The 25663-nt window shown below is 31.7% G+C and overlaps 1 protein-coding gene across 1 annotated transcript in view; it reads left to right on the forward strand.

Moving 5' to 3' along the window:
• LOC143084144 (uncharacterized) overlaps positions 1–25663 on the forward strand; it is a 97685-nt gene that overhangs the window by 21068 nt on the left and 50954 nt on the right. Inside the window, exons 8-11 of the mRNA XM_076260552.1 lie at positions 4844–4906; positions 12492–12554; positions 15372–15434; positions 21145–21258. Of these exons, the coding sequence (XP_076116667.1) occupies positions 4844–4906; positions 12492–12554; positions 15372–15434; positions 21145–21258 (303 nt within the window). The remainder of the gene's footprint in view (positions 1–4843; positions 4907–12491; positions 12555–15371; positions 15435–21144; positions 21259–25663) is intronic.

A 25663-nucleotide genomic window follows, 5' to 3' on the forward strand; every position in this document is an offset into this window, starting at 1 on the left:
TGGATTTTTTTTGTGAAAACAATTGCAAGAGTCGTGTCGTATAATATATATATAAAAAAGTAAAATCACAAAAATACTGAACTTAGAGAGAAAAATCAATTCGGAAAGGCCATAGTCACATGGCAAAATCAAAAAACAAAAAATATATACGTCTCAAAAATACGTCACTGTTTGTGGTGTGCTATAGTTAAAGGGCGATGTCCGTCATTTGTGTACTTATAGTTGATGTGATTCCCTAAGTTTACGTTTCTACCCGGATTTATTTTCTCTCAATCGATTTTTGATTTTTGAACAACGGTATACTACTGGTGACTTTTTTTTACATCAAATCGGTGAATTACTGTTTTTGTGACGTCAAAAACTGCGTTGAAGATGGCACCATGGGTTAACATCAACAGCTTTTTAATTTTCAATTTCTACATATACCAAATTATAAAAAGAAGACAATTTAAATCAAAGTTCGATAGTCCAAATTTGAGTCTTGTAAATAATAGAATTTGAGAATTAAAGAAAAAAAGAGGAACATGAATAGTTTGTCTGTCTTTTTTCTCAGTTTGGTCCTTAGATATTTTCTTGCCTCTTTTGTAATTCTCAAACAAATGTACTGTGCGAAATTAAAGTTTAAATGCAATGACAAATTTGTTCTGTTTATTTTCAGAATAACAATTGAAATCCCCACTCAAATAGATCATTGAAAGTGACCAATGAACGAAAGGACAGAAAAAGCTAGTTTGAAGTCAAATAGCAATAATTTATAGTAACATTTTGTATAGAACTTTGTTAATTTATGAAGCCAGATATCCCATAAACACCATTTGTTTTAAACTGCAAACAAAATCTTGTTATACTTATATCCACCAAACTTATCAATGTAACATTTTAATCTCATAAGTGTTTTTCATTTTGTTTAGAAATATAATGTTAGATTTTTTTACAATAATTATATAAACATCTATTTTTCATACGGATTATTCATGTTAGTAGGAATGCCGATGTACAGATCACAGCAAACATTAAACAAAACAACCAATTTATTATGTATTATGTGTCTGTCCCAAGTCAGGAGCCTGTAATTCAGTGGTTGTCGTTTGTTTATGTGTTACATATTTGTTTTTCGTTCATTTTTTATACATAAATTAGGTCGTTAGTTTTGTCGATTGAATTGTTTTACATTGTCATTTCAGAGCCTATAATAGCTGACTGTGCGGTATGGGCTTACGGTGACCTATAGTTGTTAATTTCAGTGTCGTTTTGGTTTTTTGTGGAGAGTTGTCTCATTGGCTTTCATAGCACATCTTATGTTTTCTTTACATTAACAGAACTACTCTAGCTTTATATATAATTAGTTGGCTATATTTCAACATTTTGAAAATACTAGAACAAACTTAGTTGATTGAAAATTTTGTGTTAATTTTTATAGATATAAGAAGAGACATCTCTCCATCGAAGTCACTGTTTTTAAAAGTAATTCATTATATGTCAAATTACGGTCATTGCTGTAGCATCGATATCCTCCAGTGTGTTGAACTAATTTGTACAACCTTCGAGTGTAGTGGCTGGTAAAAGTGGACGAAATGCAGCTTTCCGAATAAAAATATTGTAAATTTCGCCTTGTTCATTGCATGCAAACAACAAACCATGGCTTTGTGCATTTCCCCAGATACACAGAGTGTAGAAAACAAAACGTTAATATGAAATAAGAAGATATGGTATGATTGCAAAGAGACAACTCTTCACAAGAGATCAAACGACACAGAAATCAACATCATAGGTTACCGAACAGCCTTCAACAATGAGCAAACATATTACATAGTCTTCTCTGAGATGCAATATGTATAAAAGACGATTGTGGTTTGGATCTATTTTGGTTGGTATATTGTTGTGTAGCGGACGGGCAGTTACGAGTAGATCATTTCCAATAACATTTGCCGCTATGTCTTAACTTTATCTGTAATTTGAAAGAATTGTGTACTAAGTTCTGGTTGCCTAATTTATTTGTTGTAAATCATAATTTATTCAAATAATGAGATTAAATAATTCTTTGCAGCTTTAGTTGAAATCGTTGGTTACTATTAAAAGTTTCGATTACTTTTTCTTTAAAAATAATTTTGTTTTCAAGACTATTAAATGCTTAAACTACTTTTCTTCTATTTTTTATCTCAAGAAATTCCATATAAGAAACACTTATAACACTTGAGACATGTTTTCAAACCCGAAAAAAATAATTATTTTTATTTGATTTCTGCAAGTAAACTTACCTGTGACCTAAGTAGACACGTATGACTAAAACAATTTATTTTGCAATAACAAAACGCATTGTTCTTTCCAATCACATGTAGGAATAACCAAAATAGTCAAAAACAAAATGTCTGACTAACCAGAATAGTAAAATACAAAATGTCTAACTAACCAGAATAGTAAAATACAAAATGTAGGACTAACCAGAATAGTAGAATACAAAATGTAGGACTAACCAGAATAGTAGCATACAAAATGTAGGACTAACCAGAATAGTAAAATACAAAATGTAGGACTAACCAGAATAGTAAAATACAAAATGTAGGACTAGCCAGAATAGTAAAATACAAAATGTAGGACTAACCAGAATAGTAGCATACAAAATGTAGGACTAACCAGAATAGTAAAATACAAAATGTGGAACACTAGAATAGTAAAATACAAAATGTAGGACTAGCCAGAATAGTAAAATACAAAATGTAGGACTAGCCAGAATAGTAAAATACAAAATGTAGGACTAGCCAGAATAGTAAAATACAAAATGTAGGACTAACCAGAATAGTAAAATACAAAATGTGGAACTAACCAGATAGTAAAATACAAAATGTAGGACTAACCAGAGTAGTAAAATACAAAATGTAGGAATAGCCAGAAGGCAGTATCCAGTAAGTTGAGTAACACACTCGACAATTATAGGCTTACCATCAACAATTAATCACTAAAAACAATATTATGTGTCGATTATACGTTATAGATTTGTTATAAATATGACACACCATGCATGTAGGACTTAGTTTAGTATATATGAATGAATTGAATCAATAATTTCGACAACATTTAAGATTCAAAAACAAAAGTAATGGCAGCCTCCATGTATTTTCAAAAGCCAAGGGAAATCAACAAAGTACCCATTTAAATGTAATTGAAACGACTTTCATATTGATTTCAAAAATATAAATAAAATATGGTTTAGAAATGTTTCTCAGCTAATAAAAAACCACGAAACAACTGATAATGTTTTATATATCATGTACATTTCAAATTATATTTCTGGATTTTAAGCTTATAAAAGAATCCAATATAATTTTTAATCTGTTCAGTTAGTTACAACCCAGTCGCCAGCGACAAACATGTCACTATTTAACTGAATAAAATAGTTTAGATAAAGTACTTATATATATAAGTGTATATGTTTCTTAAGACTCACATGTCTTTGCGGTTGTATGTGTAGGAATTGTTACATCCGCAGACTAATATGGACCTCTCAGAAAGAATTGTTGCAAGTGTCCTTTAGCATGCAATGGGTTATAATTGTCTATCCATGGGTTTAAACATTCAACGAAGTCAAATCTGTATCCGCTTGATCTAGTTTTACTGTTATATCAACTGCTTCCGGTTATTATCGCATGCTTTGATGTGACGTTATTGCGTGACATTTTGACGTCATTCGGCAAATTCTGGAAAAAACTACTCAATGGTACGTTTTTGGTGTAAACATAACTATGTTGGATAAAAAAAATATTAGAAATCAGGAAAATGTATAATTAAAAATTACAAATTTAATTACTACAACAAAATATTTTGGGTAGCTCTGGATTGTTAGTATGTCTTCTGCTGAAGTATACGCTAAAAAGAACACAACATGTCATTTTTAATATCAGACCCAGACGGCTGTCGGGCTGATATTTTGACATAAGGCTGATAAGGGATGTGATATGAAACAGGCCATGTTATAATCTATATGTATAACCAACCAGAAAAATAATAATCTCTATTTAGAATCTTAAAGCCGTGTCAATTGAGTTCGTTTAAGGTCTGTTAGATTCATACGCCTCTAAACAATTTATTAATCTCATAAAGATTCATCAACATTTTTTTCTAGAAATGTTGAATCGTTTTCATATATAAAGTTAAGGCATTTTTTGTTATGATATGTAGTTCACGTCTTTGTCATTATGAATAAAATAATCTCATGCATTAAATGATTTCTCCGAAACAGTACTTACATGTATAATCGAGTTACGTATCAATCATAGCTGATACGTAGCAATTCATGATAAATTTATAAAGCAGATATCGTGGTTGAATCTCATAAATGAATAAAATAGATACATTACTGATGAAAAAAAAAATGACCGAGCAATACCGGAGTCAAGTACAAGATACTTATGTCTTTATATTCATGCATCAACCACATCGTAAATCCGTATTTCGTCAATTGTAACAATCATGATAAGGAAAATTTACAATACATTTAGAGATCGGACAGGACCCATGCTCAGTTAACATCAAGACCACGAAAAGACGTCACCGTTAGTTGAAATGACTCACGTCATATTGGTCAACCTATTCTCAAATTTGACCATGACAATTATGACGTGTCGATTTCAATTTTCAATCTTTTCAATAACTCTGTTAATGCAGGTAGTTTTAATTTATTTGGCTTGTGGCAATATCTAGGAAAAGATCTGGATATTAATGTTGTGACGCAGTTGGGAAAAAATGCGATCATTTTGGCAACCAGAAAATGAAAATTAATTGGATGAAGTTAAACATTTAGAACTACGATTGAGTGTTACCGGAAAGTTGACGTTCACTATTATAGTTTCAGGTAGCAAATCAGATAGGCCAGTTGAATTTACCGAGTTGAATCATCAAAGACATGATGGTAAGTCATTTGTTATTCACTAATGGATCTTAGATATTGTAGCTTTACATAATTATAATTTCTGTAAGATTAACTAGTTTTGTATAACTCTATTCATACAAAGGTGCTCTTAAACAAAGCTAATTAGATTTAAATGCGAACAACGAGAGAGCTACAATGAAAAAACAACAAAGATACTTCTTTAAACTATACAATATCGTCCAGAGTCTTAACAATGCGTACATTTATTCTGTTCATATAAACATATTTCTACTGAAAATACCAATTGTTACAAATAATGCAAACTTGTCATATCAAATACTACAACTGCTGATGATATTACATGTTGTGGCTTAAAAATAAAAGGATCAATTGGTACAATTGATTTCATGTTTTGAAATCTCAGTCCCCCTTTCTTATCTCGATCAGCAGACCTATTAGTCGTTTATCCATCCGACTTACATACGGCCATATGATATTTCGTTCAAATATATACGTTATGTTTTGCCCGTTCGTCTTTACCTTATACGTTGCAAGTTCCATTTAATCAAGGTTAAAGTAAAACAATAAACATTCTATTTTTTTGGCAAAAACTTCCATAATAACAATTTCTGATTTTGTATGATCATTTGTTTTTCTTTTTAAAAAATCATATAAATCTTATATAAGAATTATACTAATTCTAACATAAATAAAACTGAGGTGTAGCTGTACTTGAATTTATGCCTGATATTCTGAATCCTTAATTAGATATAGTTTTAGAAGCCATATTCAAAAATCTAAAAGAAGTCCTTCTCATCTATCCATAGTTTTTAAAGAAAAAAATACAAATGTTAAACTTGTTAAATATATGAAAAAATATATATAGAGAAGTATTTCAATGGCTTATATTTCGGAAAAAAGCACACGGACTCTTCATTTTTATTATGTATTCTTAATTTCTTCATATGTGTACTATATGTTCATAAAAAACTTTTAAAAAGTTTGTTATTTTGAAAAAGAGTAGCTTCATTTATCTCAATATGTCCGATTGTTTCCATATTTACAAACCTTATTGGTTTTGTACTTTTTCATGTTAATTCATTTGAGATAAGTATTGCAAAAATGAAATGAAAAGAACAAATAAAAGGCTGCAATCATCATAATCTGATTAAGATTTTTTATCTCGTGTTGTTGATACAATTTATTGGAATTCATTTTTCAATTCTTTAATTGTAAAGAAGTATGATACTGAAACTTACACATTGTCATAAGCAATCTATTTCGACATTTGTTTTATTCAACAACAATATTATTTTACATTTGTTATTCTCGTGGGAGTGTGTCTGATGCTTGGTCCGTTTCTGTGTGTGTTACATTTGAGTGTTGTGTCGTTGTTCTCCTCTTATATTTAATGCGTTTCCCTCGGTTTTAGTTTGTTACCCCGATTTTGTTTTTTGTCTATGGATTTTAGAGTTTTGAACAGCGGTATACTACTGTTGCCTTTATTGCACATGCTATTAACAAATTTCTTTACTGGTACAGCTATTGCAGTGGAGATCTCTGAATATTAGTAAAAAAATGTAACTTAAGACCTGGGTAAAACGACAATTTTGTGAGAAGAAAACTTAAAGTCTCTTAATACTACCTGCGGAGACAAGTGGAAAGGTCATATCAAATGCAACAAGTAAAGAAGAAGGTCTATGACTTTTGAGAAACAATATACTATTGTTGCCCTTAGTAATGATGACATACACACAGTTATAAGCATTCCTCCAGCATTTTTATTGTTCACAGTTGTCTAATATTGGGGCGGTTTAGTACCGACATTTGACAAAATCATGCAAATGGTGATGCAAGCATAGGAGTTGTCACAGGTGTCCTTTAGTATATCAGAAGGATAGCATACATATTGTTTGAAAGTTTATCACCGCGGCAATCTTGAATTTAAAATAGACATCATGTTACTATATATTTAAAATCTGAAAACAGATCCACACCTTTTTAATGTGATATAGTTCATGAAAACTATTTAAAATACAACAAAATAACATGAAAATATGTCAAACAGACAGTATTTATAAAACAAAATCACTACTTCCGGGTAGCGAAATAAACGTTCTTACAATCGAGTGGAATAATAGGGATACGGACGGATATGCTTAAGACATGTCAGTTTGGTAAATAGTTTATTCTTCAAGACATACAGGAAGGTCGTTTAATGTATTATTCTAACATATTTTCCAATGTATTTCGTTTTAAACGATACAGGAACACAATGTTGAACATGTCAAACGAGGTTTGTAGTACATGCATCTACCAGAACAAGTTTTCTTGCATCCACATCTGTGTAACTCCTGCAGCAATAGCTTCTAATTATGTCAACTTTAAAATCTACAACCCATCTGCGTCTCCTTAATCAATTCCTAATTCCCAGACTAGGTAGGTGTTAATCATGTTTGACTGCATGTTCCCATAAATGACCACCTTGATAGGCAGTATGTTTGGTATGCCCATGCAGTGTAAGTATTGCGGGCTTAATTGTTTCATACTGTCTTTATTGAGCGTACAAATAATTGAAGCCTGAATTTATTTGATGTTAAATTTTGTTGTGGGTCTATCGTTCATAGCTACAACAAAAGTCTCGATCAGCTCCGTAGCTTCTTCAATTGCCAATTGCGTTTTCTAACGCAATCGCATACACTCATACTCACTCTGTAAATTCATGAAAAAATAGTGGTAGTTAAGAATGACAGAAACATCCTAGGGCAAAATAACTAGTTCTGGTTTGTTTAAAGATACAATGTATTCATGTAAGCGTCAGTAAGTTAAGGTAATGTTTTAGATTTTGGTTCAATAGCAGATATAATTATCTGATACCTTCTAAAGTCAACATTCTCTTTCTTTGGATGTTGATTCCAGTCCCATGATATATAATTTTGTTTGATTGCGCACCCGCACGAGCATTGACAGAATAGTGATAACAGCAGTAACTACTCAGACCACCCGGCCACCAATGCTCCAAATATGATTTTGATGTTGTTGAGCTACAGTTGTGGTCTATTTTGTCGACCGTAGTCGTGGAAAACACTTTGCATTAATTCAAAAAAGCTAATAATCCGCTCTTTCCTTCAAATAGCGTTTAAATACAGCTTCATATGATTTATTTGATATATTCAGTATCTGATCATAAGGTCCGAGACCACAATTATTTCGTAGTGCATTTCTTTTAGAACATAAATCAAAATTAAAAACATCCTACCTGCGCTTTCTCAATGAAATTTTCACAGTGTGTTGTACTACGTTTGGAACAAATTATATCAACATTATAGAAAAATGCACCGGCTCTAACTCACAATATGGACAATTTTATGTTTAGGGCGTCTTGAAATCTTTTGACAGCTTTCGAAGTGCTAATTTTAAACCTTTTTCAGCTGGACCAAATCACTACTTTCCTATAAAATTCTGGACCCAAATTGTTTTACAGTGTAATTAAACCCCCTTGCTTGCAATTTGAGGCATTAAACATGGAGAAATAGATTTGGAAGGGATATAAAAATCAATGGCAAGTAACCCACTGTCAACTATAGGGACTATATTCGTGGACAACGACAAAGACAACGAAAATCAAGGACGGCAATGTGGTCTCGGACCATAAGAGATGCACAAACCCATCTTTAAAAATTATTCTATATGTTGTTACCTCCTAGTTTGTGTTTATAGTGCAAGATCCACACAGAATTGTTTCAAACGATCACCTAAATGTTGTTTTTTTTCTACTTGGGAGCCCTTTGACTGTTTGTTTAATAATTAAACATAAATAGTTAGACAAGAACTAAGTCGGACATTGTAGAAACGATATTAATGCGATATATTATCAGGTTCGTGTTGTATCCTTTTCACCAACTGTTACCAAGGAGATATACTGTCATCTATATTTACAGAGACCAAGGATTCATAAAAATGTTGTCTTTATGGTAGCTAACTGGCAGCGAATCATTTCGGCCTTTTCTATCTTAGACACAAAAGTATATGTATGACTCGGCGACGCTACTCCGAACTACGATGGTCACGCTGTAGTTCGATAGTCCACGCTGAAGTGCAATTGTGACACTGTGACGCTAACTTGTTGATAACTACGCTGAACTGCGATGATCTTTTTGCCTGTGACATTGAGTATAAAGCAAAATGTTCAAGACCTGTTAAAAAGACATCATTAAGAATTGACAAAAGTAGCTGCTAGCCTCAAATTTGAATTGTCTTTTAACTTCTGTTCGGTACCAACCAAAGGCTTTGAAATCTTAATTTGTTATAATTTTACTTTGAATTTGTCAATTTTCCTATTAGTACACAGTAGTATGGAGTTAGTAATTAAAGTGTAGAATGTTGGCGAAAAGTGAGATCCAGAGTGTACGTCTATATACAATTATATTGTCCCATTTTCTGCCAAACACATTGAAATTAGCTGATTCGCCGCTGAGGAGAATAACATAAATTGGGAAGTACACTGCGGGACCAGTCAAGTAAAATGTTGGCCTAATATATTTTGAAAAACTTAAACACTGAACCACAAATAAATACGGCTAGAGTGACTGTATTCTTACAAATATAACTACGTTCATATTTTGCCGTTTGTGTCCAATGATTTTCCGTCTTACATAGAAATATCCACCTGCCATTATACTGCTTAAATTGTTTTTGACTTGTATTTTTAGTGGAGTTCGTGTTGTTTCTTATTTCTTATTTATAACTATAAAATGTAAATGTCCTTTGGTTTTGTGAGTCTTTGTTTACATCTTGGTTTTGATTGTTATTGTCTTTCTTTCTTTTTTTCCTTTGTTCAAATCTTGTTCACCTGCCTGCATATCCCTGTTGTATTCAGACTTGGGGTAATGGTAATTGTAATCGTTAATCAGCTAGCTGTAATTGATTACAATTTTTCAAGTAAACATTGTAATCATTAATCAGCCAAATATCTGATTACATGTAATTTAATTTAATCAATTACTTTTCAAAATACCCTGTAATTTTGATTACTTTTTGATTACATTCTGATTACAATGAATTTTTTTAACTGTGTTTATGGTCAAGAAGTACACCTTTTTGTTATTCTTATTTAATAAATATTTAACATGTTAAGTTAGTTTGGTTTACTTTATAAAGCATGTAGATTAATTTGTATACTTCTGTAAAAAATAAACTGTTACAGTATTGAAAAGTCATCATTATTCTAAGAAGAGACATATAAATACAATTATATCTCTTTGGCCTTAGTAAAAGATATTGTACATATATTGACAATTTAAAGATGTACATATATATATATACTTTAAACACAATAGAAGACGAGTTTCATTTCATTTAACAGTGTGATTGTTATAATGCAATAAAGAGACCATATATTTAGCCATTTTATTTTAAGCGTTCATCGTCCTGTAAGCCTATACAGTTGTTGAGCACAGAAAATGTAAAAGACATATTATAACCTTTGTAAATTTCTTTTCCATGCATTTAAACGTAGAATGTATTCATTTTTCAGTTATGTATGTTGTATTTATTTATGATATATTGTATTTGCATATATATTATATTTGTACTGATGAGCATTATTTGCTCAAAGTAATAAAGAATTGAGTTGAATATATTTATTCGATAATATCTGGTATAGTCTAGTAATACTTTAACCCTGAAAAATTATTATCTTTTGTATTTATTTTGATTTTTGTCAACTTTGAATTGATAACCAATTAAGGTTTGTTTTTTATTGCAATTATCAATTGAGAATAGCTGTAGGACAATATATGTGATAAAATATTAACTAGACATTCGAAATTTCTATAATTCAGATGGTACCTAACACTACAGGGAGATAACATCAGCTAAACGTTTTAATTAAGCTTCTCGATGATCAAAATAAATGTTTGGCAAACTGCTATATAACTAGTGTAATTTGTCTGATAAATTGGTTGGTACAAATATTTTGAATTTTTTGTATTTTTTGTCAAAGGGTCAAGGTAAATACATTGTCAAAATTTTATGAAAATTAAACCAGCCAAACTAATGTAGGTGTAGGTGTTGGATACCACCTTAAAACAAACTAAATCAAAAGTTGGAAACATTATTGTCTAAAATAAGCACAATTTTGTATGTATTTGGACTGGCCATGTAAAATGCAATGATTTTGAGTACTTGCATGTTGTTTACAATTTAATTAAACAATTCTATAAATATTTTACATAGATTTTTACTGGTAACTTTATATCATCCATAGTTTAACTTCCATAAACTGCACTTTGAAATACATATAAAGTCTGGAAGAGGTTAGAAGACAAACAGCAAAATCTTAATAAAGCTTTATTCAATTGAAGTCAAAATAATTCAGAGATCAATCATGATGAAGTGTAATGGGTCAAACAAATGACACAATGTTCATGTATGTAATGAAGTTTTGTGGTTTATTAAATAGAGGATGTTTAAATTTATCATTTTATAATATATCAAACCTAATCATTTCTAAAAATGCTATAGTTTTATTAGACTTTTATTCATTCACATCATTCAAAATGTGTTTTTTTAATTCATTGTAAGCAGGTGTAATCAAGATTACTTTGCCAATGTAATCATTAATTTAATCAGACACTTTCAAAAATGATGTAATCGTTAATTTAATTTAATCGTACAACTGACAAAGTAATTGCAATTTAATCAATTACATTGAAAGTAGTCGAACCCATCTCTGGTTGTATTTGATGTAACGTCGTATTTGAAAACGTCACACTTATTCAAACTTCATGGCAAACCTTCGCACTTCTCAGCTTAAGGACCATCGCTCTTAAGCAAAAGGACCATCGCACTTCATTGTAAGCAATAGCAACGCGCTGCTGCGACTCCATCACACCTCTGATTTCTACATATATTTTAATATTAAATGTGAAATTCAAGTAAATATTTTCTCATTTAAAATCATATGTGACCTTACACATTTAAGACATATGCAAATAACACATGTGTATTATTGGTTTTCAAATGCATGTTTGGCATACACATTTGTATGTGTGTTGCATGTGTCACATGTCTTTTTAGAAACATGCGTGACACGTGCATTTTAATAGACACCTGCTTGCAATTCACATGCGTGTGTATCACAAATTAAAGATATTCATGTGAAAATAAACACTTAATAATGTCAATTTACATATAAGGAACGCTTACGTGTTTTTAAAATCATACATCTTACTTGTGCATATGTCAAGTACATGCGTGTCATATGCATTTTTTTCAGACATGTGACGCATGTGGATGCATGTGTGTAACCCATGTTTTTCATGCGTGGAAACAAACATGCATGCCATGCATGTGATACCAATGTGTCATATGCGTTTCAAGGAAAATCCGTGACACTTTGTACGTTGCATTTTATCCCAGTACGTACATGTTCAAAAGTGACAGTGATTTGTATACTTCGTTTATTTCCAGATATTTTTCATTTTTCATTATCATCCATATTTTTTAAACTTGCTTTTCAATTCACTCACTGATTCGTTAAATATTTGATCAAACAAGTTAATAAATTAATTTATGTAGATTCAGTCAAAGTTTCTCTTTACAAGTTTGTTATACAATTTAGGTGTACAAGATCCTATCAACAGAGCACCCCCTCCTTTGCATGTTGCTGAGCGTTATGTCGATGGTAAGTTCTGTGGCTTTTATAAATGATATTTCAGGAGGCTTCAAACTATATGTTTACATGTATATGCGATTTGTGGAAAAAAAATTCATTATGAAACGAACGTTTATGTTGTTGGCTAAAACAAGTTTTGATGCCGAATGATTTTCTGATGTTGGTCATATTTTCTAAAAAGAAATAGACTCCCTCATGCAAAGCTCCGATTCCTTTCACGGATTTGGCTATACTTTTTGAACCTTTTGGATTATAGCTCTTCATCTTTTATATAAGCTTTGGATTTCAAATATTTTTGCCACGAGCATCACTGAAGAGACATGTATTGTCGAAATGCGCATCTGGTGCAAGAAAATTGATACCGTTAATTTTATTACTACCACTGGGTCGATGCCTCTGCTGGTGGACTATTAGTCCCCGAGGGTATCACCAGCCCAGTAGCCAGTACTTCGGTAATGGCATGAAAATACGGATTTTTTGTGTTATTAAAATTTGCTGTTACAAAATAATAGAAATTATTATAAACTAAGGAATGTATCTCCCTCATGCAAAGCTCTGATTCCTTTCACGGATTTGGCTATACTTTTTGAACCTTTTTGGATTATAGCTCTTCATCTTTTATATAAGATTTGGATTTCAAATATTTTGGCCGCGAGCATCACTGAAGAGACATGTATTGTCGAAATGCGCATCTGGTGCAAGAAAATTGATACCGTTAATTTTATTGCTGGCGTAAATTAAACATTGGGATATGTGGTATGTTTTACACTGAGACAATACAGTACAAATGAAGTAGATGTTAGTAATTAAAGACAATTGTACGGCTTCAACACAACGAAAATATAGTAGGTAAGTCTTATGTGGACGAAACGCACGTCTGATGTATTTTTTAAACTTTTTGTTAGCTAATATTCGTGTGTTTCTCTGTCCTATGTGTTCTCCCATCTATTTGTGTTGTAGTCCTGTCATGTAATGTTGTCATTTTAATATTATATATTAACATTGACATAAAAGCGGGAGGTTTGGCATGCCACAAAATCATGTTTCACCAATGCATTTTACAACTTTTACTGTAGTCGAACTTTACAATGTCAGACATTTCAAAATTAATCTTCAGATGACTGTTCACATCATGGTTGATCGTTATAAGCCAAAGAATTAGTACTTTGTGCGCAGCCTCCATTCAAACGGATAACCGCATCTAAACGTCTTCTGATTCCTGCCAAAAATCGACTATTTTGTTGCTAAGGTAGCAGCAACCATTTCTGATGAAGGGCATTATTTATTTCATGATGTGTTTGAACGGGGGTGTCCTTTCGCGCACGTTCCGCCCAATAGTGTCCCATATATGCTCGATATGGTTCAAATCCGGGCTACGATCCGTCCAAGGAAGATGAACCGAATTCCATTGGAAAAATGGATCTTCCTCCACGATGCTAATTTTCAACTTTAGCGAGCTCTACACTACATTGGATACGGAAAACTGTGTGTCTGTTCGTAAGCAAAGGTCTCCGAAATGGTCTTATCGCACGATAACCAGTAGCAATGAGTCGATCTCGAACGGTTTTTGTTAAAAGGCTCCTGTATGCCCACCGCTCTCTTTTTAGGATTGTCTTGTATGCAATGGGTTTCCGTCTGACCAACCTTCATTATGCTTGATTTTCCCTAGCAAATGGTTTAGGGGGTCTTCTTTATCTCGGAAGGTCTTTAACATCGTTTAGTGCCTTATTTTTATTCTCAAAACGACTTATAGTGAAATGGTGATGACCAAAAATACGTGCAGTTGTTTCAGCGACATCCCTGCTTCTCTCATGCTGATAATCTGCCATCTTGCTGCAGTTTAGAGTTGTCGAGGACCCATTACAAGGTGTCAATTACATAACATTAAAAACTTGGTTATTTAAAGTGTTGAAAACAATGAGGATGAAAGCATCTGTTTTGCTGTTTACGGGTACAGTAGCTGCATGTGCAGATAAAAACTTATCGAGTCGATATTTATTGATTAAACTCAGGTGATACTTAAATAATGTTTAACTAGTTCTATTTTACCAAATTATATCACAAACAAATAAAAAGTGTTTTTTTAATTTCAATTTCAATTTGGTGTTGCAATACTTTTTTCCATGTGTATATAAATAAACAATTGATGAAAACAAATTGGAAAGACATATACCAACGTCAACTACTGAACTAAAGGTGCATGACTGAATTGGAACAAGCACATGTAAAATGTTGCGAGGTTAAACATTTGTAAATACACAGCACCCCATAAACTCGAACCTGGAAAAGTGGTGTAGCAGTATACCATACGTACAAGCTATAAAAATTGAACAGGGCTTAACTTATGAAATCAGTATAATAAAAAAGGCACAAAAACAATAAAACCACAAAACTGCAAAAGGTGCGGAAGAAATAGAGAACTTGATATTTAATCTGCTAATAAGAATAAGTGTATTGTTAATGAATATATCAGCATTAACTTGACAGAATATCTTTCAAAAACAGTTAAATTGATTTTGTTAAACCTTCATATTTCGTTTTGTCACCTTATTTAACTTTATGAATGTGCAGTGATGCAGAGTGTGTGTTTTAGTTGTTATAGAATAATCTTGCCGTCTATGCTACAAACACACAGTCGCTCAAACACTTCGGTTAAATTATCAAATATTTCCATCGTCTGTCATGCCAACTTCTGTTCCTTTCCAAGAAAAGTTGAGACCGTGCCACATCCAGCTTAAGCATTGAAAAATGGCAAAACCTCTTTAAGTCTTTAATTTTCCAAATGCAAGCTTAAGTCTGTATTTACAAATTTGTTATACATTTCAGACGTACAAGATCCTATCAACAGAGCACCCGATCCTTTGGCTGTTGCTGAGCGTAGAATCGATGGTAAGTTATGTGGCGTTTAATAATGATACTTCAAACTATATATCTACATGTACATGCGATGTGTGGTAGATGATTTATGATCACACGAACGTTTATGTTGTTCACTTAAAATATATTCGTTGCCAAATGATTTTTTGATTTGAGGTCATAAAAAAATAGACGCAGATTGTTGGCGTAAGTTAAACATCAGAATATGTGGTATGTATAGCACTGATACAATACAATACAAATGAAGTGGGTGTTAGTAAGTACTTAAAGACAACAATACGGCTTCAACACAGAGAAAACCTCAACCATATGCATGTAGTAGGCTAAAAACAATATATGAAATCATTCAATTATGTATGCAAACATTCTTATTTATATAAAACAATTTCGAAAAACAATTATGCTATGACAGACATAAGCCAACGACAAGCAACTGAACTGTAGACTCCTGATTTGACAAAAGCAAAAATATAATGTTGCCGGGTTACCTGTGATAGATCTATTTTTCTATAAAGTTGCATAAATATCCATTCATATCAATTTGAAGACTCTTGCTCCTATTTCATTGTCTAGTGACTATTCCAAATCGATTGGTCATTTTCAATGTTTACATCACTGAGTAACATATGTACTACGTTTTTGTGTACTTGTAATGCTCTATGATTTTAATACAATGTTCTATTACTATCAGTACATATCAGTTTGCAACTATTTCAAGGACCTGCCCAATACAATTTTGTAAGTCATGCTCCCGTGACTTTCCATTAACTTATAAATTTTGTTTTGTAATTTTGAAAATAAGATAGACTACAAAAGAGAGAACTATTCTTTAAAGATGAAATAAAGTGGATGTAAGCAATTATAGACATCCGTAAAGCATTCTACGATGACAAAAAAACATGTTCCTAAAAAACAGATATAAAACACACTGACATAAAAAAAAATAGGAAACAATTCATTTAAAAAACTTCAAGCCTAAACTATAACTAAACAATCCGAAAGACACATACCAACGACAACCACTGAACTACAGGTGTCTGATTGAATTGGAACAAGCACATATAGAATGTGGCGGGGTTAAACATTTTTAATTCATAACACCCCCTTTCCCTCCAACCCGCACATGGAAAAGTGGTTTACCATTATACCATAAGTACAAACTTTGAAAATCGAAAAGGGCCTAACTCATGATATCAGTATAGTCAGAAAAGCACAAAATTACTATACAAGAAAACTGCAAAAGGTACGGAAAAAATAGAGAACTTGATATTTAATCTGCTAATGAGGAATAAGTGTATTGTTAATGTATATATCAGCATTGACTTGACAGAATCTTTCAAAAACAGGTAAATTGATTTTGTTAAACCTTCATATTTCGTTTTGTCACGTTCTTCAACTTTATGAATGTGCAGTAATGCAGAATGTGTGTCTTAGTTGTTATAGAATAATCTTGCCGTCAATTCTACCAACACATAATTATCTTTATACTGCACTCGTTCTTTTTGAGCAGTCAAAATGCATTGGTTGTATATTTTATGTTATATACAGTTACTGACCCGTTATCACTTTTCCTCATAAATATTTAAATAGAAGTTACCGAAACTATATTTCATTATTCATACGACCTTTTCAACCTGTTCTTGCTTCCAATGTATACAACGAAGTGTGGAACGACTCAAACTTTTTTGGTAAAACATATTTCACTTGTTAATATTTTTTGTTTGAAACCTTTAAATCATTTTGTTTTATGCTTGTTGTTGATAGTTTAGTCCATACTCAAACGAATTCGCCATCGATTGCGGGTTTCGACAGGTGATAAACGTTTCTTTGTGTTGTATATTTCTCCGTCTGATACCGGTATAAGGCCTTTTGGAAAGGAGATGTTTTTCCAATATTTAAATCAAATAAATAACATTTACGCTTTGAACCACAATAGAAAATGCATTTTTCTAGATTGTAGTATAAAAACAATTATAGTGCTTTGACTTGACATATCAACGAAATAAGGATTGGCTTGAAACGGGGTTAGCTTGGCAGAGCTAGCATTTGCCCATTTCCACACCTCATCCTTCACTTGTTGATGTCAAGTCAATGCACTATTATTTGGTTTTCCCGTTTGAATGGTTTTACACTAGTAAATGTGTGGGACTTTATAGCTTGTTGTTCGGTGTGAGCCAAGGCTCCGTGTTCAAGGGCGTACATTGACCTATAAAGGTTTACTTTTTTAAATTGTTATTTGGATGGACAGTTGTCTCATTGCCACTTACACCACATCTTCCAATACCTACTAACTATTATTGTCTATATATATAATCGCACAAACACTTCATTTACATCATCAAATATGTCCCACGTCTGTCTTTCCCATTTTTTTCCCTTTTCAAGAAAAATCGAAACGGTGCCACATCCAGTTAAATAGATATAGGAAGATGTGGTATGAGTGCCAATAAGATAACTCTCCATCCAAATAACAATTTATAAAAGTAAACCATTATAGAAACTTTTGTCGTCATGGTAGCCAACGGTGCGTGAGTCATTTTGATTGTCTTTGTCATACATTGTAGTATGCATTGTGTCATTGTTATCAAAGGCAAACGCTATATCTGGTCCTATATCTTATTCAAACATCAAAAGAAAATCTCTGCCTTTTTTATGTGCTTCTTGTTCTGGTATCTTCCGTAAAAACTTTGCATTCATATGAAGCGTGTAGAGTGTTTATGTGTAGAAGTAGAACCGAGTTATGCCAATCTTTCTCGTATAGTATTGCCAAGTCTGCTAATCAAAACATCACTAACTCTTAAATATTTCGTTGAGTTTCAAATATTTATGTAATCAACATAGCATTGCAGTTTTTTAATATTGCTTTCATGAGTATTACTGGTTTCAGTCTCTGTTATCCTATTATGTGTTCTCTCTCTGTCGAATATAGTTATTCTATTCTACCAAAAAATGACCGCTTTCAACAAATTGAAGAGTATGTCTCAGGAGGAAACTTACAACAAGAAATAGATTAATAAATGTAAAGTTTTTAAAAAATACGAAAAATTAAAACAAAAAATGTTGTGTATAATAAAGTAAGATTTTATAATTGAGTTAATATTGATGCTTTGTAATTGAAAATTTGAAAGAGTCTTCTGAAGTGCAATTTATAATGCTATCCGGTAGTTAATTATCGGTAATAGTTCTTGGAAAATAGGATTATTTTCTGTACCGTTTTGCAGGATGAAATTTGGAAGCTGTTCGAATTATAATGTTTTTTTATGTAGGATTAATTCATTATTTTTAGGTATTGCAACCTTTTCGTGTTCAATTTTGTAAAGCATTACTAATCTGGAGTCTTTTCTGCTGTCAGAGAAGAGACTGACAGATGTAGATGTTATCGTGAGGTGTTTCTGTATTTGTTGGTAACAAAACGTTTGAACTTTTTTAATACTATATATGTCTTGTTGTAAGTATGTATCCCAAACAGAGCAAGCATACTCTAGTGATGGTCTTATTAGGGACTTATATGCTTGATCTTTATTGGATGTTGAGCTTATGTTCAGGTTCCTCCTTAGAGAGCATAGTGTGCTATTAGCTTCTTGCATATGTTATTTATATGCACATCCCATTTAAGGTTAGAACTGATGGTGACCCCCAGATATTTACTGTTATTACATTTTCTGATGAATGATTGTGAACTGTGTAGTTAAATGTGATTGGATTTTTTCTTTTTTTTTCTGGTGACTGAAATAACATTACACTTATCTAGTTACCCACGATGCCAGTTTATCAAGACTTTTTGTACTGTTGATGCATCAGAATTTTATTTTATTGCAAAATAAACTTTTGTGTCGACTTTAAAAAACGTACTGTAGATGTAAGACCAGTTGGAATGTCGTTAATATAGTACAAAAAGAGATCTAGACTTGGTCCAAGAATTGCCCCCTGTGGAAGCCCTGATTAAACTGCAACATACTCAGGTTTCCCCCTCTAGAACTACTGCCTGCTTACGATCACTTAGACAATTTTTAATCCAGTTATTTAATTCCCCCTGTATCCCGTAATGGTGAAGCTTATTAGTTAGATAAGAATGTGAAACTTTATCGAATGCTTTAGAAAAATCCATGACCAAAATATCTATTTGTTTACCGTTTTTCATGTTAAGTGAGACATCGTCTATAAATTCCAATAGCAGCGAGACAAGACAGGTGATACATTATTTCTTGTACTTTTATATCACCACTACTTAATTTTGCCAACAGCGGTTTATTCGGTAGAACTGTTGCACAATCCCCTAATCATTGATTCAACTTTATTGCATTGCCTCTCTCTCTCAATGTAACTCTTAATCGATATCACAAATGAAACATTGATATTTACTATGATCATTTATTACTTATAAATGAACAAAAACATGTAAAACTTTAAAACATGTCAATGTGTGAATGTTAAAGCATTGCATGTATTTTAAATAATCTTGCAAATCTGAAATATGATATCCTTGAACGACGGATTCAACTTTAAAATAAAAATTTGATGACTCAATATATCAAAATATCTGACAAATACAAATAAGGCAAGTTTTGACGAATAAGATTGATTATCATGTTATTTTGACCTTATAATTGCACACTCTTGCTGAAAACAAATCATAATTCATTATCATAACAGTTTTTGTTTAAAACGGTATTGGCCACATGCAAGTACCGCCACAAAATTTTGATAGGATGAATATTTCACTCATATACATGCTTTATGAAACAATTATTTTTTTTCACAGGACGTGCTTTAAGATTTTCATAAGGAAATATTCCTTTAAAATACATTACAACAGATAATATAATCTAAATATGCATATCTACATGTAACATCGTGCATATAGGATCATGCATACGACATTACAAAGATTCAATTTAAGGGACACATTTAGGCCATACCTCAAACGACTTGAAATGGTCGAAGTATATATCTTTAAAACAAGGTTTTATTTGTGCAAAATGTTTTGGCAATGTAGTTACATTTAACAGTAACTGTAACATCACAAATGTTATGTTAGTCAAATAAGACTTTCTTTTACAAAATAGTATTGGTGCTGATAGGATAGGATTTTACATCTAAACAGATATTGTAGTCCATATTCTACACAAATGAAGAATGCACCATGTAAATGAGTCAACCAAGAAGACAAGTTTTTTTTCTTTTTTTTTGTATAAAAGGTATAATAAACAAAATATCGATTTCAAAGATATCAAAACAGAACGTCCTATTCAATTTGCTAATTTTCCGTAAAACGTATTTAACAAAATAAGAAATTGAATAGACTTTTTTTTATCTCATTTAGTCATGTTACCCATATTTTGGTCAAGTATTGTAAATATATTCTTTTTCAAATATTTTGATTAATGTGTTCCTGATGAATTGATGATTTTGATGGTTATATATTTTTTTTCTTTGTAAAAATGCAGTTATGACTTTTAATCTGTTTACCTACAAAGAACCATACAAAACATGCACAAGTTTGACATTTGATTTATTTTTCGGAAAAACTTTTTGAACATGTTTGGAGTTGTTTTATTGATTTTGATTATATCATTGTATCGTTTGTGTACAAAAACAAGAGTTGCCCGGACATTGATTGTTGTGTCGCTTGACAAAAACATTTTAGTATATTACAATATCAAAATGTCTAATTAACATAACACAAAAACTTTTAAAATGGCAATAACTATTACTATTTCAGGAACAAACCAATGTAATGTTGTGCAAGACCATAGAGAGACGGTGAATAAGGAAGACAATTGTCGAGTCAGTATTGATAACGTGTATATTGTCCCTGAAAATCAACACAAACATGGTAAAAAATATTTTAATTTTGGTGTGCTTATTACATTCATACACATGTATTGCCTATTTTTTCTTCTGCATCACTGGGCTCTTACAACATTTTTAATTACGCTTTTTAAGTAAGCTATATCTCTCCAAATTGCAATTAAAGAGGAAATAACTCTTCAGTTTTACAAAATATAAAAATCATATCTTTTACTTTTCTTAAAGCATCTTATGAAAACTATCTTTTTACATTTTATTTCAAAGTCAAATCTCATTGGTTTTTTATTCATTCACTCCAATGTGTTGTTTCGTGAACACTTAATGCAAAATTATGCAATGTTTGATCACTTGTAGCTCACAACATAGCACGGTCACCTATACTTCTTATTATTGTTTCTTCAGAAAGCAATGTTAAAGTAGATCAGGGGTACAGAAAGATTTTTTTACCCCTAAAAATGAGTTGAAAGAGGCTTTATGGATATATAGGGGAAATGGCCATAACATTTTAATTGAACTTTCAGAAGTTACTATTTCTTTTTTCATACTGGAAAGCTTGATGTCTCTATTTTATAGAATTGGAAAGAAATTTGGGGGTCATCGTCAATATAAGAAAAACAAATTTCTTTTGATGACTGACTTACCATGGAAGCAGTTAATTCAGAAAAAAAGCAATTCTTTATTCTTGGAGAAGTTTGATGTCAGCATATCAGCATATCTTTAAAAGTTTCCAAGGGAATTTAATAAAATTTAGAAGGATAATTATTTTTTATTTGTAGAAACATAATTTTCCCATGGTAAAATACGGACTAAACCATTAATCTATTTCAAATGACATTAGCATATCGTTTGCATTTTCCATTTGTAAAAATTAATTTAAACTTCATAGGATTATTTTTAAGTATCATTTGTAGATACAAATAGCGTATTTATATATGTTATTTACCATACTGACTTTGTGGTCTATTATCATGATTATGTTAAACAAGGGCTTAGTTATTTATGTTTACTCTATATATCTTCTTTTTGAGGAGTACATGTACCACCTTTCGATATGGTGTATAAAAAATTACATTTCGTACATGGAACAGGCATAGATTAATGAAAGCATTTGCTTTTCCAGTTTAGTAGTTTGACTGTGATGGTTCTTACTACCACATGGTTAACTATCTTCCAGTATATTTGCTGTGTGTGTTTGTGGGGGAAGGGGGCCGGACAATTCAGTCACTTATGGTAGCGATTAGAACTAGTTATATCTAGTTCCCTGCCATAGGACTTCACTTAATTTATTTCTAGTTTTTAAATTTAGTGATCCAACATTAATTACCATTATCTTTAAGGATAGTCTCAATACATTCATTCTCTTTTGTACACTTTAACAAACCTAGCTTGTCTTGTATGGATAAATGGTTATGTAAAGCAACATTCTATCCGGCTGAAATATCATCAGGCGGATAAAATGTTACAAATGATATTGTTAGATATTTTCCGTAGGAAAATATTTCATTGTGAGAAATATATTCCGGAAAGTTAAAGTTTATGAATTGTTAATAAAAAAAAAAACATATATATTTTTGCAAAAACTATATAAAAATTATACGGAATGATAATTGTGTATTTTAATATTAGCTAAACTAATGCCCCTCCTCTACCGTCACGGTACCCAGATTGCACCCAGTACCCAAATTGCACCTTTTCAACATAAACAGCTGATAAATTTTTAAAAGGTTTCTTTGCGACTAAACATTTTGTATTTTGATTATTTGACATTATACACGTCCTACAAAACAGTTGATTGTTTTTAAATATACAATAAACGTTCACAGTTTATATGAACAGATGGAGCTTTCACTGGAATAGAAAAATGTACGAAAACGCCGCTAGGCGACGTTAAAAAAAGTCATCTTTTAAAAATGAACTAGAAAAATATGTTACAAGCCTCCATTAAAAAAAATAGTAAGCATGTACTAATGTCAAATTGTTCTAAATATCTGAAAAATAAAACAAAACATTTTTTATTTGATTTTTAATGATGTGAATTTCAGTATGGATGCAATTTGGGTACTCCTCATTACGAAATGATGGATAGTTTGGAGTTTCGATTCAAACCATTTTTTCTATGACTAAATAGGGATTAAAAATAAAATTAGTGTACCTATATTAAAAAGAATGATACGGTTACAAAATAAATACATAATGGATATTTTTGTCTTTATCATAAAAAAATAGCTGAAAAAAATGTCAAAATATGCGCAATTTGGGTACCGTCACGTTACAGCAGAGCATACACATCATTTGTTAACCTTCATTTGTTATGATATAGCAGGACAATTACTTCTTAGTCTCTACCAGTCATATCTTTAGATCATTTGTCATTCGTAGATATGAATTCTGCTATTCCTAAAAAAATAGACATAATATGCCCCATTATGAAAAATTGGAAACAATTCATTTGAAAAATTAACAGCCCAAATCATAACTTAAAAACTTAGACAGATGTATACCAACGACAGCCACTGAACTTTAGGTGCATGACTGAATTTGAACAAGCACATATAGAATGTGGTGGAGTTAAATGTATAGCACCCCCTTTTCCTTCAACTTGAACATGGACAAGTGGTGTAGCAGTAAACCATTAGTAGTAGCTATAAAAATGAAAAAGGGCTTCACTCATGATATCAATATGATCAGAAAACCACAAAACCACTTAAACATCAGAAGTGCAAAAGGTGCGGAAGGAATAGAGAGCTTTCATTTTAATCTTCCAATGAGGAATAAATATATTGAAAATGTATATATATTAGCATTAACTTGACATTATTTGATTATCAGAGATTGAACATCTTTCAAAAAACAGGTAAATTGATTTTGTTGAATCTTCATATTTCGTTTTGTTTAGTTATCTAATATTATGATTACCTTAATACATCCTGTTGGAAAGATGCATGGTTCCGTCTTCAGGTGAATCCTCCTTCCACGGCTCTTTCACCGCTGTCAACTACAACCTCCAGAGGTGCGTCGACTGGGGTGATTAAGTCCCAGCCCGAAACCACATGGCTATCCATCCCTGCCTCTACACTTAACTGCTTCCACGGTTCTGACCTTTTTCTCCATAACCACATTGATACGGTATCTGCCTCTTTACACAAGTTCCCAATTAGCTTTCGTCTTTCCCCTCCAACAATACCAAGTGCTCTCAATGCTCGCCACATAGACTGTTTTTCTTTCGTTGGCATCTTCTTTTCTTTCTTCCCACATGGTTAGTTCCAGCAGGATTGCCTGTTTTGCTGTGTGTAGTGACATGAGTGATGCAGAATGTGTGTTTTAGTTGTTATAGAATAATCTTGTAGTCTATACTACAAACAAACAATCGCACAAACACTTCGGTTACATTATCAAACATTTCCAAAATATATCATGCCGACTTCTTTCCCTTTCCAAGAAAAGTTGAGACAGTGCCACATACAGTTAACGAACGGAAAATGGCTTAGGTTTTAGGTCTTTTATTTTTCCAAATGCAACCCAACATTCTTCTTCTTGTTATGTCTTGAAAATGCTTAGCTAAGTTGTTTGTCAGTATAGGCTCACATCCCCATTCAGTTGCTATTTGGATATGAACAAATATTCTTGTGTCTTGTTCCTCGTGATTACAAAGACCTCATGAATATATATTCGTAGTAAAGAATAGTAATAACATCATCGGGCAGGGTAACACGTTCTGGTTTGTTTTACGATACGACTTATAATTGTATATGTAAAAGATTTTTAAAAAGAAGAATGAGGGTTAATGGGCACTTTTTTTTAAGGCGATCAAATTGGTAAAACAAGAGGATTCCGAAAACCCGACAAAACATCCTTAAAGACGCGTTTTTAGAAAGCAATATATCTGATTATATTATGCTATTTACGTGTGTTTTGTTTTATCTCATTCCTTTCAGATGGTTGTCCAAAAAAAAGTAAGATTTCTTTTTTGCAATTGAAGTGTTGTCCCAAAGAATCACATACCGACAAAATATGGTACCAAGAAATCACAGGTCTATACAAATTATTCGTCCACTTTGTTAATCAATTTTTATTTAAAATATTAACACTACAGATATTGAGAATGGCATATTGAAATAAAAATAGAAATCTGAAACATAAGTTTCGTTTTGCTTATTTGAAAAACGAAACTTTGATATAAACCTCTCTTCCAAGAGTCAAGAATGAATAAATACATTTACATGTTTGCTAATTTTGAGACAGATATTGAATTTATGTTTAAAACAATTTAGTTGTATAAAAAAAAATAGCAGTTTAATGCATTATCAAAAATGATTAAATAACTTCCAGATATTTGCGTTTTAAGCTTTACCATTAAAGGGGAGATAACTCTTCATGTAAACAAAATATAAGAAAATGTCTTTTCTTAAAGCATCTTACAAAAACTATCT

The sequence above is a fragment of the Mytilus galloprovincialis genome, chromosome 7, assembly GCF_965363235.1.
Source record: "Mytilus galloprovincialis chromosome 7, xbMytGall1.hap1.1, whole genome shotgun sequence".
In the NCBI taxonomy this organism is placed as follows: Eukaryota; Metazoa; Mollusca; class Bivalvia; order Mytilida; family Mytilidae; genus Mytilus; species Mytilus galloprovincialis.